The 15,801-nt window shown below is 35.3% G+C and overlaps 1 protein-coding gene across 1 annotated transcript in view; it reads left to right on the forward strand.

Moving 5' to 3' along the window:
* RASA2 (RAS p21 protein activator 2) overlaps window positions 1-15,801 on the forward strand; it is a 123,567-nt gene that overhangs the window by 65,007 nt on the left and 42,759 nt on the right. The window contains 5 exon segments of the mRNA XM_036030739.1: window positions 7,205-7,288; window positions 9,090-9,162; window positions 13,918-13,939; window positions 13,942-13,993; window positions 14,967-15,068. Of these exon segments, the coding sequence (XP_035886632.1) occupies window positions 7,205-7,288; window positions 9,090-9,162; window positions 13,918-13,939; window positions 13,942-13,993; window positions 14,967-15,068 (333 nt within the window).

Genomic DNA, 15,801 nt, shown 5'->3' on the forward strand with positions numbered 1-15,801 from the left:
ACATTTGTCTTAAAGGACGAATAGAAAGTAGCTAGCCTAGAAAAAGGGAGATTTTTCTTTTCTCCAGAAGCAAGCAAAGAATAATAGGCAAAAGTATGGAGGCAAGAAACAGTATGGTGAGTGTTAAACAGAAGCAGTTTGATGTTACTTTGTATCTGAAGCTTGAGTCAAAGATTGGTCAGAAATTGGTGAAATAGGCTGGAACTCAATCTTGGAGGCTCTTATGTACCGTATGAGCTTATGGAACTTATATATGAGCTTATGAAACTATTGGAAGACTTCAGACAGTACAGTAATATGAACAAACTGAATTTTAGAAAGATCAGATTTGTGACAAGTTAAGTATATAAACTAGGAGGTGAATTTTCAAATGAACAATGACAGATTCTGCACCAGAACAATAGCTATAGATATGAGAAAAGAGGACAGAAGAAGAAATATTTAAATAGTAGAATCACCAAAACTTACTAATTAGATATAGAAAGTAAGGAAGAAAAAGCAATTTCAATGTGTTTCCTAGATTTCTAGATTGTGTTACTAGGTGGATGGTGGTGTTTGCAACAAAGGGAAAATGCTGGGGAGGTGGAGTTGCTTTAATAAGGTGGTAGTGAGTTCAATTTTGGCTGCTTCTGAACATCTAGGTGGAGATTTCCATCAGGCATTTGGGTATAAAAATGTAAAACTCTGGGGAGATCTCATATGGAAATGTAAAGATGATGGTAGTTTAGCCAAAAGAATAGATAGATAGAAATAGGCTGAAAGGTAGTTATCTAGTAAAAGAGAGCAGTTGATGAGAACAGATTCAGCCCAAGAGGTAGAATAGTTAGTTTAGTATGTGAGGAAAACATGAAGGTGCTAGATGATATGAGGAACATTAGGAGAGTGAGGGCCAAGGAGACAAAGACAGAAGAGAATTTCAAGGAGAGGGTGATTTGAAGTATTGCATGTACCCAAGAAGTCTAATAAGAAGAGCCCTGAAAAATATGGGTAGTATTTGACACTCAGGGGACCTTAATGAGGAGAGTTTCCATAGGACTTGAAACTATCTGGACTTGACAAATGTAGGAAGAAACTACATTTCAGTAGGGTGCAGAGTGAATGGTAGATCAAGAAATTTGGAGAGAAAAATAGACAAATTAGGTAGGTGTAGAGTCACATGAAGTCCAGGCAGTGAATTTTGTATGAGAAACAGGCAGAGAGAGAGAAGAGGGAGAGGTTAAATATATGGTTGGTTGTTGCTCGTATATAGACATTTTTTTAAAAAATTGCATCCTGCAACCATTTTACATTCACTTGTTAGTTCTACTAGATTTTTTTATGTATACCATAGGATTTTCTACATAGACAATCATGTCATCTATGAATGGTTCTATTTCTTTTTCAGTCTATGTGGTTACCTTATATTTCTGTTTCTTGCCTCATTGCACTTGCTAGGACCTCCAGTATAATGTTGAATAGAAGTGTGAGAGCAAATGTCTTTGTCTTGTACCTTATCTTAGGGGGGAAGCATTCAGTTTTTATAATTATGATGTTAGCAGTCCTTTATTAGATTGGGAAAGTTCCCTTCTGTTCCTAAGAATATATATATTTATATAATTTATTCTTTACATGATTAGTGCAAGAATTCACCAGTGAAACCATCTGGACTTGAAGTGTTTTGTTTTGTTTGTTTGCTGGTAGGAAAGTTTTTAACCAGGAATTCAGTTTCTTTAAAAGATACATAGCCAGCCCTGGCTGGCGTAGCTCAGTGGATTGAGCGCGGGCTGGGAACCAAAGTGTCCCAGGTTCGATTCCCAGCCAGGGTACATTCCTGGGTTGCAGGCCATAACCCCCAGCAACCGCACATTGATGTTTCTCTCTCTCTCTCTCTCTCTCTTCTCTCTCCCTCCCTTCCCTCCCTAAAAATAAATAAATAAAATCTTTAAAAAAAAAAAGTTACATAGCTATTCAGATTTTTAAAAAAGTAATCTTTGGTAGCTTGTATCTTTCAAGGAATTTGACCTTTTAATCTAATTTGCTAAATTCTTTAGCATAAAGTTCTTCAAGTTATTCCTTTTTTCCTTTAATATCTGTAGACTTTGCCCTGGCTGGTACAGCTCAGTGGATTTATTGCTGGCCTGCGAACTGAAAGTTCACTGGTTCAATTCCCAGTCAGGGCATATGTCTGGATTGTGGGCCAGTCCCTGGTTGGAGGCATGTGAGAGGCAACCAATTGATGTATCTATTGCACATTGATGTTCTTCTCCCTCTCCTCCCCTCCCTTCCTCTCTCTCTAAAAATAAATAAATAATATCTTTTTAAAAATCTAAAAAAATATATCTGTAGACTTTATAGTGATGTCATGTTGCTCATTCCTAATATTGATAATCTGTGTCTTACTCTTTTTTTCCCTAATTAGTCTAGCTGCAGGGGTATCCAGCCTGCAGCCCATGGGCCACATACAGCCCAGGATGGCTATGATTGTGGCCCAATACAAAATTATAAATTTACTTAAAGCATTATGAGATTTTTTGTGATTTTGTGTCACAGTATATTTAATATATGGCCCAAGGTAACTCGTCGTCTCCCAGTGTGACACAGAGACACCAAAGTTGGACACTCCTGATAGAGGTTTATCAATTTTAATGGCCTTCTTTAAAAAAAAGGCTTTTGATTTCACTGATTTTTGTGTATTTTTTTACATTCTATTGTAATTTATTGATTTCCACTCTTCATTACTTTTATTTACTTTAGGTTCAATTTGCTCTTTTTTAATTTTCTTGTGATGTTGACTGAGGTCAGTAATTGGAAATCTTTCTACTTTCCTAATATAGTAATTTAGGTCTATTCATTGTCTAAATACTACTTTAGCTATATTTCAAAATTTTTGATAGGAATTTTAATTTTCATTCAGTTCAAAATACTTTATAATTTTTCTTTTGTTTCATTTTTCAACCTATAGATTATTTAGAGGTGAGTTGTTTCCAAATACTTGAGAGTTTTTCAGGAGATTTTTGTTGGTGGTTAATTCTAATTTAATTCTACTGTTAACATATTTTATATGATGTGAGTACTTTCAAATTTACCAAGACTTGTTCTTTGCCCTCAAAGACTATTTTTTTATAAATGTTAGCTATGTCAGGTCTGTTTCTCCCTGAAGTTCTATCAGTTTTTTTGTGGCTCTGTTGTTAGGAGCTTAATGTTTAGGATTGTTTTCCTCTTGATAAGTTGACCTCTTCATTGTAATAAAATGACCCTTTTTAACTTTGGTAATATTATCCTTTGTTGTGAAATCTACTTTGTCTGATATTAATATAACCACTCTGACTATCTTTCTCATTCCTTTTTTTATGTTACTAATTCAAATTTAATATTATAAAAGTTCTAATATAAATTTCATTTTATATTTGTATCTCTTTCCTCTTAATTGAACATCTTAATTCCTGGCATTAATAACTTATTTGTCTTTTATATATTATAAGATACAGAAAATAGATTCAATATGATACCAATATTACCACCGACAGGTAGGTAAATGAATGAAGTTTAAGAGACTTCTCTGTTGTTTGTTCTAAGAATACACATCACTCAGGATATAGAATCTAATACATTGTGTTTTAGTCCCTTGAAATTCATTCTTTTTCTTTTTAGTAGTTTTCTCGGGTTTTTATTAAGGATTGCTTAGGTTTAATTTTACTTTTGAAATGTAAAAGTTTTTATGTTTCCAAAATCAGAACTTATATAAGATATATTTGGAGAAATATCACATCCATTTCCAATCTTGTAGCCTCCTTACACCGATATTTAAAAGTTTTGGTTTTACTTTTCATTATTTTTGAAAATATAAGCAAATACACATACACACATATAAATAAATATATTTGTGTTTCCCACCTGATTCTTACACAGTGTCATCTTCTGCAACTTCCTCTTTTTTCACTTACTAATGTATCCTGAAAAATCACTTCATATCAGAGTAATTAGAGAATAGAGATTACCTTATTCTTTTGACAACTACGTAGAATTCTAACAGTGATTTAGTATAGTTTATTCAGAGTCCTACTGGTGGACATTTGCATTGTTATCAACCAGTTAATGGACTTTCTTTTAAATATTAACATATTTTTTCATTCTTTTACTTTTAACCTAATTTTATCTTTCTATTTAAAATGAATTTCTTGTAGGTAGCATATAATCTTCTTTTTGTTCAATCTGAAAAATCTGTTTTTTAATTGGCATGTTTAGACCATTTACACATCTATTAATATCAGTTTATTGCTGTATCTTTGTGTCAACTAACCTTTTCTTCTGCCACATCTAAATTTTTTTAATCTTCATTATATTTTTTTACATTACCTTTTAGTTTCATTATTCTAATCTTCTGTTACTCCCATCAGCATGTTTTTGTCAGACCTGTGTTTTTCATCTCTAGAATTCAAATTTTTAATGTCTTTTCTGTCTCTACCAAACATATGAATATAGTTATAATATGTTGTTAATATCCTTATCTACTAATTCTATCATCTGTGTCATTACTGGTCCTGTTGCTACTGATTTTTCTTTTTCATTGTGGGTTATATTTTCTTGATTCTTTTGTTTCTGCTTATTTGCTATTGGATGCTCAGCATTGTGAAGTTGCTGGATATTTTTATTTGTCTTCCCATAAAAAATAAATACATACAAAATACATATGAATACATGAATACATACAAAAATATCCAGCAACTTAAGGACTCAGGAAAGTTACCTAGAAACAGTTTGATTCTTATGGGGTTTGCTCTTAAGCTTTGTTAGATGGAACAAGAATTCGCCTTTAGTGTAGGGCTTATATTTCCCCACTGTTGAGGGAGCACCCATGAATTACCAGGGTATGTGTGGTTGGTTAGACTTCTTGCTAGCAGTTTGTGGGCTTCAGGAATTGTTCCCTTTGATCTTTTCAGATGGCTTTTTCCCAAGCCTGAGGTAGCTTCCTTACATGGGTGTGTTTATCAGCACGTAGCCGAAGACTCCTGGTGGATTCTTGTAGCTCTCCAGAGGGTTCTTTCTCAGTGTGCAGCTTTCCTTCCCCAGGCTCTGCCCTGGGTACTTTTCTTTGGCCTTCCTGGACTAAAAGTTCTCCCTCTTCTTCCCAGAAGAACTAGATAACTGTAGGCTGGGAAACTTGGAGGGCTGACCTTTATTCCCTCCTCAGACACAGCTATCCTGTGCTCCTGATCTTGTCCTTTTTTAAAAAAAGTTTTTTTCAGATGGGAGGGTAAATCCATTTCCTGTTACTCCATTGTAGCTCTATAGAATTAACTTCTATAAAGGACACATGGACAATAACGGGGCAGGGGGAGTAGAAACAGGGGAGGGAGGTAGGGAGAGCTGGGGTGGTTGGGAGGGGTGGGGGGAAAAGGCAGAAAACTGTACTTGATCAATGATTTTAAAATGTTTAAAAAAATAAAGTAAAAAAAGAAGGTAACTTTTAATTTTAAAAATTATGAAAAAGATTCACATCACTCTATTATAAACTACTTTGGACTAAATGTATTTTCCTTGGTAATTTCATTAAAAATGTATTAATCAAATGCTTTATATGTGATATGTAAGCATGTATAAATGTATGCTGTGATTATTGTCAGTATTTTCTGCTCAGCTATGATGTGAAAATGCTTGATTTTACCAACACGAAGTAGTTGTATCCTGTGTATTAGAAATATAACATTTCATATTTCGCATAAGTATCTGTATATGATTTATTGTTTTTTCAGAAAACTCAATTTTTACCTCTTGGCATTTAAAATTGGTATTTCTGTGATATTTATAGACCCCATGCTTTTGCTTCAGTTATGTTGTGGCTGTGGGTCGTATTTTGGAAAACTTGTATCGGCTGCATTTTCTCAGTTGTTTTTTACTTCATAATTTCTAGTACCTTTCTACTAAGATTTCTCATAGTGTTTACCTGAGATAAATTTGGTTATTAGGGCGCATAATACATCTATTCAGGCTCCATGGCAATGTGACGGACACGACTTTAGAAACAGTGAAGAAAGTAGAAGCTGAGTCTTGGCACACTTAGAAATTTTGTGTTACCTTGTTAGCCTTATTTGTTACTTTCTCACATAACCTTTTCGAGCCTTACTTCTTTAAAATGGCATAATGGCACTCTTTGATACTCTTCTCAAAGGCAGTTGTGAGAATTAGATTCATTTTTGTGAAAATACATAGTCACTGCAAATGCTATTGATATGTAGAAGCCAGGTATCGTTCTGAGGTTTAGCCCGAGAAGTGTAAGTTTCACACAGTGTGTACAGTGGGAAAGTTTGACTGTACCTAAGCCTTACATTAATAACCAGAATAATTATCTTGGCCTGCACTTTCTTTGGTTAGTTTCAGAAATTTTTTAAATTTGGTTTTGATACCCAGTGTAATAGAAGTGAGTCATGTTATCATTTCTTTCTTTACTCGGCAGCACGGCATTTGTACTTTATCACATATATGATCTGTGGTTGTGGAGAGAAATAAGGATGTTGCTCAATAGCCCACATCTTTCAACAAAGAATACTTTTCAGCAGCACTCATGAGCTTCTCTTAGACATTAGGAAATGCAGACCCTGAGATGTTAAACTGAATTCATGAACTCAGTAATATTTAATGAGAAAATTTGAGAAGCAAGTTATTAAGTCAGATTCTATGATCTCTGTAAATACCAATGACCAGTTATTTACCCATGGAGTGGGTTAGATCCCTTGGTTTTTATTGGCTAAAACATTTTCAACAGAATGATGCAGGAGCTGTTACTGAGAATCAGAATAAAAGGCTCCAGAACTATGTGAGGCCTGCCCTCCATATATGAATCAGATTTTAAGTGGAAACCACAGTTGTTTCCTTGTTTCTCATTCATGCTTTAGCAGAGGATGTGACGCCATAGATCTGGCTTGGCTTTGTAGTTTCTCCTTTAAGGTTCACACTGCTTTCTTTTCCTTTTTAGAAGCCGTCGCAGTTTTAGTGTATTGTACCTTGTTAGATATTTGGTGGAGATGTGTGTGCTAAATATCCTTTATCCTATAAGGAAATAAAAGCATACATGCATCCATTTGGGGTAGGTGGCATATAGGCGTACAACTGCAGGCATGTGGAAAGCACTTTTAACCATTGAATATGTTACTTTGTATTTAAAGATAATGTTTTATATTTTTTAATCTGAGTATTGTTATGTTAATTTTCTTTTATTCTTCCTTAGCATCAAGGCATGCCATGGGTTGCCTCTCATAAATGGACAAAGCTGTGACCCTTATGCAACAGTTTCTCTAGTGGGACCTTCTAGGTAATGTTTGTTGACTCATATGACTTTTAAGTTTTAAAGTTTGATATAAGAGTTAGATCCAAAAGTAAGGATCTAAGAGCAAATGCTAAATAAGTATTTATGACACAAAGTAATGCTTTGAGAGAAAAAATCTTTAGTGAATTGTTATATATTTGTAAACAACCAGGTCCTGTTTTTATAGAAAGAACACAGGTGTCATTCAGATCTGCTAGCCTATTAGACTGTGGGGAACGACGTCAGTTTTATAGTACTTAAAGAGCACTTTAAAACATAAACTTGACCTTCTTTATTCATCATCACCCTTCTTACTGGCAAATGTCTTAGGTTTTATAACAGGTAAAATCCTGTTTTGATAAATGCTAGCTCAGGAAAAAACAGTTTCTATGTTGTTATCTGGAAAGCAACGCTGGACCAGAAATGCTTTTGCTCTTATGACTTCTGTGCTCTGCAGAGAGAATTCCCAGCTGTAGACAGACTGCTGAAGTACCAGAACATGGTGAGGTGCACTGTGTCATGGATTTAAATTACTCAGGATAATTTATGGAGAAATCTATAGTACTTTGTACTATTTTGCATTTTGTAATTTCATTATGGTTCTTTTCAGAGCTTGGTTAGTCTGAAATTTATCTACAACTGGAAGTTTTCCTAGAATCGGGAAACAAAAATTACAGTATTCCCTTTACACAAACCCATCATTCCACACACACACACACACATACACACACACACCCCTTTTCCGAAACCTCAAGCTCTTCTAGGTATTCTTATTTTTTTAGAAAATCACTGAATCACTTTGAAATGTGTGTGTGTGTGTATATATCTAGCACTGTGCCTAGTACTCATGGGGTGCTCAAATAATAAATAGTATGCTATTATTACTATAGATGGTTTTATATTTAAGAGGAGATAGATACCCATTCTATAACATTTGCGCTATCAGAAGAATTTAGTTTGTGTGTTAAAAATATTTAACCTTGTAGAGCTGTTTTGTTTTTTTTTTTCTTTTTGTTTATAATCTATACCTGACAGGCAAATTCTTAAGTATAATTGTTTACTAACATACAGATAGAACCTATTTGGCATATAAATTTTTTGTAAAAAGTCACTGTTGATTTTGATATTGTAATATAATTGCATAAGATACTAATATTGAGGGAGACTGAGGAAAGGCTGTGTGGGACTTCCCTATACATTTCTTTGTAACCTCTGCATCTATAATTATTTCAAAATAAAAAGGTTTTCATAAAGCCACATTGTAGCTAAAGCCCAAGAAGCAAACTGAGTTAAGAATGCTTTTTGTGTTCCTCGGGTATTTTTCCACATAGATAAAGGTACTCTGAATCTCATTGTCTTCCTCCTACTATTTCTTCTAGGTTGCTTATATAACAGTGTTTTATCAAGACCCCCTAACATAAGCTTGGCAGTCAATCTGGTATAGCCATAGAGAGAAGAATACAGTCTTGATGTATATATATATATATACATATATATATATATACACACACACACACACATGCACACATATGTATGTGTATATACACACACACATACACACACATATATATGTGTGTGATATATATGTATAGATCTATAGATATCAGATACACAAAACTTGTATATTCTTTGATTTGAGTTTAAGAGACATCTATCTCATGCCCCTACTTTTACATTTACAACTTCAGTGTTTTCCCTGAGTCATCTTAACATTAAACAGAGGTCAGGCTCCCTGGTTGGAAATAGCATGTTTTATAATTGTGTACTGTTAAGTTCTACAAGGTAAAACTCTACCACATTGGAACAGGAATGACCAAAAGAAGACAAAAGTAAAGAAGAAAACAAGCAATCCGCAGTTTAATGAAATCTTTTATTTTGAGGTAACTTTTTTTATATGTAAATTTAACATTGAATATTTAATACTGAATGCTGATTAACTTCTCTTTTTCAAATTACGGCCTTTGTAATCATTTTACCAACTAATGCAACCAAGCATTTCTCTTCTGAAAGCAGTAGAGCCATGGTACAATGCAGTGGGGGCTCAATAAATGAACAAATGAAGGCAGAGCTCTGATTGATTTGAGGATGGAGAGGTCTAGGGACACACCCACTTCCAAGTCATCCTCAGTGCCACACCCATCCCCATACAACCCCTACCTCATCCAGCACCCCACCTGACAGATAGTGGCCACAGGACTCTTCTGCAGAGTGCTCTTTGAATACCACTAGTGAAGTAAGTATGATATCACTTGGCAGTTCTGAGTTCTAGTCCCAGTTGACTTTAAACAGATTATTAAATGTGAGACTCAAGTTTCTTATTTTGTGAAAGGATAACTTTGTAAAATAGTAGCAGCCCTACCTTACTGATGGAGTTTTTTTGATGCCTGAATGTGAGAATGCTTTGAGACTGTAAAATACATTGTACAGACACATGCTTATTTTCAGAGAGATCTTCAGCTGCCTGGAAGCTGCCCCAAATACAGTACTTTGAGTTCTTTGCTGTGGAGCATTTCTTAAATTTGTTAAAGGACTCCTTTTTCATATTATTTATTGAAAACCACAGAAAAAGTAAAAATAATTCAACCTCTCTATTCTGAAAGATTCTGTTCTAGCTGTAGAACATGTTGTAGTTGAGATAAACACGTAGAGTAGATTTGAAAAAAACAGCTGTACTTTGTGCTTTTCCTTTCACATGTGTATTTTTCTAGATATTTCCAAGTGAAGAGAGTGAGGGCACACCTAGCCATGCCTGAATACTGTACTTTAATAAAGGAACACAGATTGAAGAAAATGCCAGAATTGAAATACAAAGAATTGTGGGGGGGAGAAGGAAAAATAAAACAATATGAGACTTTCCCACTCCCAGGACTAAGGACTTAGTTCAGTTGTTATACATTTACTAATGGCTGTTACATCTAGCCTGGAGAAAACAAGGAAGGGACAAACTTGCAGTAAGCAAATGGTCCTTGAAAATCAGGCCTTGACCTGCTTGCTATATACAAACATACTTTTTAGGCCTTGAAACATTCTTTCAGAGTGCACTTTGTTGAGCTGATCTTAAAGATAAGGTTCAGTGTCTGTCCTCTAGTGGAGCAAGAGACACAAAATACACACACACACACACGTACTCACAGTAGTAAAATGCAGTAGATATTGGGGAGGCCAAATAAGCTCTGCTCCAGCTCAGTTAGTCAAGTCAGAGGAAAGAGTGCATTAGAGAAAAGAGGCATTTTGAGATTGGAGAGCAGAAAGTTGTGTCCAAAGAACAGCAAGTAGTAATTTGACTGGAAGGTTTGTGGAAGGGAATAATAGGAACTAAGTTAAAAAGATAGAGTAGGACCACCTGATGAAAGGTGTGCCTGTTTGAGGTTGCTTAAGTATGTCCATTGAATGTTTTTGAGCCTGGAAGCTGTAAGGGTAATACAGTGTTTTGTGAAGAATTGACCATGATCTGTGGGCCAAATGGCTGAGAGCGAGCGAGAACAGAGATCAAGAGACTGTTGTAGTTTAGCTGTATAAACAGGGTTGACAGTGAGGGGAATGGATCTGATCTAAAAGAAATATGGAAATAGAGAAGAAGGGACAGATGAGAAAAACTGCAAAGGGCAAGATAATGAATTGGTTATAGAAGAAAAGACAAAGGGAAGAGTCATATGTCGTCTTCATGATTTCATGTCTGGAGAAATAGAAAAGTTAAGAGAAGGACAAAAGAAGTGGTTCACTTTAAGGCATAATGAATGAGCTTGAGGTCTGACATGTAAAATCCTGATAGACAGTTCATGACTGAAACTTAAGATGGGTGACAGTTGCAAATAGACTCAAGATTTGTAAGGGAGAAGAGGTACACAGTGAAGGAGAAAAGTGAAGACCATCAGTTCTGGCATTCATTAGGTATTCAGCTTTGAGTATGTCTCTTCATTTCTGTATTTTAGCTTCCTCATTTTTGAGATGAGGATAATAAATCTAGCTCTGCCTGCCTCAGAGCAGTGATCTGATGAACAAAGGAGATAATGGATGTGAAAGCACTTTGTAAACTATGCAGCACTTGCAGCTCTTAGGACAAAATAAAAAATAAAACCTTAGAGAAAACCCATACTTACAAGTTCTGTGGAAGAAGAGGTCCCAGAGGAAGAAGCAAAGAGAGCAGAAGGTGCCAGGATAGTGTCTGGGTAACTTAAAGGAAAGAATGTTTCTGGTAAAGGAGGTATAGTTGTATGATTACTTGTTCAGATAGAAGGGTCAGTGAAGGTGAGAACTAAGAATTCATCATCAGACTTGGTGATTAAGAGTGGGTTTCAGGCGGGTGACCTGTGAGGAAGCCAGATTATGAAGAGTTACTGTAGTGAGTGGGTGGTGAGGAAGTGGAGGCTGTGAAGATGGGTTACAGTTTTGAGATATTTGTCTGTGAAAGGAAAGAGATAGAAGGACCATAATTTAAGGGGAGAATTTTTCTTAGACTTGAGTGAGGTGAACAAGCTGGTAAATAAAGCTGTAATTAAAAGAGATCAAATGCAAAACAGTCTGGTAGTGTCATAAGAACAGACATATAGATCAATGGAACAGAGTAGAGAGCCTAGAAATAAACCCTTGTTTCTATGGTCAATTAATATTTGATAAAGGGGGCAGAAGCGTAAGATGGAGTAAAAACTGCATCTTCAACAAATGGTGTTGGGAGATCTGGACAGCTACATGCAAAAAATGAAACTCGACAACCAACTTACACCATACACAAAAATAAACTCAAGATGGATAAAAGACTTAAATATAAGTCACGACACCATAAAAGTCCTAGAGGAGGACACAGCCAGGAAAATCTCAGATATTTCATGCAGCAGTGTTTTCACCGATAGGTCCCCTAGAGCAAGAGGTAAAAAGGAAAGAGTAAACAAGTGGGACTACATCAAATTTAAAAGCTCCTGCATGGCTAAAGAAAACACTAACAAAATGAAAAGGTAACTAACTGTATGGAGAAATATATCTGCCAATAATACCTTGGACAAGGGTTTTATCTCCAAAATATATAAAGAACTCACACAAGTCCACACCAGGAAGACAGATAATCCAATTGAAAACGGACAAAGAACCTGAACAGACACTTCTCCAAGGAGGACATACAGAGGAACCAGAGACATATGAAAAGATGCTCAACATCACTAGCCATCAGAGAGATGCAAATTAAAACCACAATGAGATACCACTTCACACCAGTCAGAATGGCCATCATAAATAAATCAACAAACAAACAAGTGCTGATGAGGTTGTGGTGAAAAGGGAACCCTAGTGCACTGTTGGTGGGAATGCAGACTGGTGCAGGCACTGTGGAAAACAGTGTGGAATTTCCTCAGAAAACTAAAAATGGAACTATCTTTTGACTCTGCAATTTGCTGCTGGGATTGTACCCTAAAAATCCCGAAACACCAATTCAAAAGAACCTGTGCATCCTAATGTTCATAGCAGCATTATTTACAATAGCTAAGTGCTGGAAACAGCCTAAGTGCCCATCAGTGGGCACTTAATGAGTGGATCATTAAACTGGTACATTTACACAATGGAATACTGTGCAGCAGAAAGAAAGAAGGAACTCCTACCCTTTGTGACAGCATGGATGGAACTGGAGAGTATTATGCTAAGTGAAATAAGTCAAGTGGTGAAAGACAAACACCATATGATCTCACCTATAAGTGAAACCTAATCAACAAAACAAACAAGTGAGCAAAAGAGAACCAGAAACATGAACATACTGACAGTGACCAGAGGGGAGGGGAGAGGATAATGGGGGAAAGAAGGGGAAGGGTCAAGTCAGGAAATATGTATAAGGGACCCATGGACAAAGACAACAGGGTGGAGGTAGGGAAGGGCAGGGGAGCATAATGGGGGGAAAATGGAGACAACTATAATTGAACAACAAAAAAAAAGTTTAAAAAAGATTGAATGCTTACTGCATACTACGTGTGGGTGCAAGTAGTTTTAGAAAAGAGGAGGATCATCTCCTCTTCTTGTTCAGAAGAGAATAAGAAAAGTCATCAAGTAGAAAGAACTTTATGGGAGTAGACTTCAGGTGGACTATGGTTGAGGAAGTTCCAGTGGTCTTGATATTTTCAGTAAAAATGCGAGAAGGAAGTATAAGGATGGCATTGGTATATTGAGAAATAAGACACAGTGAAACTTCACTGAAATAGAACACTTTTTACTCTTTTGAGTCACCAGCAGGTTACAGATGAGCCAGAGAACCTAATGTTGCTTTATATGAAGTTGATAAGGATATGGAGGCAAGGTAGCTTTTGATATTTTTATTCCACCTTATTCTTTTTTTAATGTATTTATTGATTTGAGAGAGAGAGAAACATCGATTTGTTGTTTCACTTATCCATGCATTCATTGGTTGCTTCTTGTATGTGCCCTGAACCTGCAGCCTTGGCATAACCAACTGAGCTACTCACCCAGGGCCTACACCACTTTCCGCTGCTTCTGTGGCTACTTTTGTATCTAGTTTTTGGGTAAAATATTACCTAGGCAGCCTTTTTCCTCTGTCTATAATATACAAAATTGAACTTGTTAGGGATGATAGTTCTTTTTTAAGTTCATGTAGGAAAAAGATACTTAAAAAATTTTTTTACTAGAATATTTTTTTACAGGTAACCAGATCCAGTAGTTACACCAGAAGTCCCAGTTCCAGGTAGAAGAGGAGGACATTGAAAAGCTAGAAATTAGGTATGTGTCTTGGGGTTTCACAGGATTGCTTTTTTTCTGTGCCAAAAGAAAGTCCTAAATATAATTGGAAAAAGTGATTCAAGCTTAATAAAATTCTCTTTAGCAAGTTGCTTGATGAAACTTAGAGGAACATACATCTAATTTAAATCCAAATTATCTTTTCAAGATCTGATTCCAGAAATAGTCAAGGTGTATTTATTTTGTAAACAGAGATAAACTCATTTTTACCTATTTTATTATATTTTTTATTTTTCCCAAATTTAATTGCTCCTTAAATTTCTGAATCATAGCATAATGGATGCAAATATATATATAGAAAAGTAATTACATATTAGCCCATTTAGAAATAATTTTTTTATTCTTCTTAACATATCTGCTGTCTAACAGAAATTTCAGTGAGGTAAGAAGCCTTATAAGATAATTCAACAGGTGCATGTGTTTGAAGTTTGTGCTATTTCCTAGATCTTAAATATCTATGCTGTTTGGGAGGGGAAAGTTTTTGTAAATGCATGTATAGGTGTGGTGTTAACAGTGTGTTCATCTAAAGGGTGTGTAATCACATGTTTGGAATGATCAGGTAATGTATTTTTCTAAATTACTTATCTTTACACATTAACTGATTCTAATTGAGAAAGAAACTATAGTCTTGTGTTTGTTTCTTTTATCAAATTCAACAAAGTAACTCTGTAGTCCTTATTGTTACAGGTTAAAATAAAACCCAGACCTTGAAACTAGGTACCTTAAGTGCTTTGTTTTAGACTATTTAAAATGGTTAACTTTTTGTGCTTATAAATAAAAGCTACTGCAGTATTTTGCTCTCTTAGTTTAGTGAGGCATATGACAATGCTAACATCTCTTAAGCATGTAAAAATTAATGCTATAATACAAATCAAAGTAATTTGAAGCTATTTGGTGGTGTGTGTTCTCTTAAACATTGTTTGCAAAAAAATAAAGCCAGTTTTTAAATTTTCAGGATTGACTTGTGGAACAATGGAAATCTGGTCCAAGATATTTTCCTAGGCGAGATTAAGGTTCCTGTGAACGTGTTAAGAAATGATACCTCTCATCAAGCCTGGTAAGAAGACAAATGTTCTGGTGAATTCTCTTTAATATACTGTACATGCAAATAAATCTTTTCTATAAGCATATTTTAAATTTGTCATGGAATAAGCCAGAAGTCATTAGCATTAATTGATTTGGTCACTAATTTACTATTGCAGAAATATAAGTACATTGATAGTTTCATGACTTGGCCTCTGATACTGAGACAAAAGTAGTGAATTATCTGGGAATATTTTTCTGTTTAAAAGATAAATCCTACCTCTAAGAGACAATGGAAAACATTTAAAACATTACATAAGAGTTGCCCATGTAAAAAGATGCTTGGTCACAAATCAACCACCTGTAGTGCAGAAGCTTCATTAATGGTCATGAAAACTGGATGTTTATGAGGCCTAGCCAGTGATTTTTCTTCACCACATCCCACTGAAATGCTCTGCAGATGGCCTGATACTATTTTCTAAATGTCTAGGGTCTAGGTGGTAGCGAGCTCATTCAGCTAATACACTTTTTAGGAGCTCTGGTGACTCAAGAATGGTCACAACATTATTTTACCTTTTATGACTCTAATAGTGACAATAAACTGATGTTTAATTAAAATTAATGTGCAGATATTAAACTGATGTTAGTTTCCTTAGCAGAACTGAAGTGCAGCTATTGTTTCTTCTGGCTACAGCACTTACAAGTCATGTTAGACTTGGGTTTCAATGGAGTACAAAAGAACATGCTTTTCTCATTTACTAAACTTT

Source organism: Phyllostomus discolor, chromosome 7 (genome assembly GCF_004126475.2).
Source record: "Phyllostomus discolor isolate MPI-MPIP mPhyDis1 chromosome 7, mPhyDis1.pri.v3, whole genome shotgun sequence".
Taxonomy (NCBI): Eukaryota; Metazoa; Chordata; class Mammalia; order Chiroptera; family Phyllostomidae; genus Phyllostomus; species Phyllostomus discolor.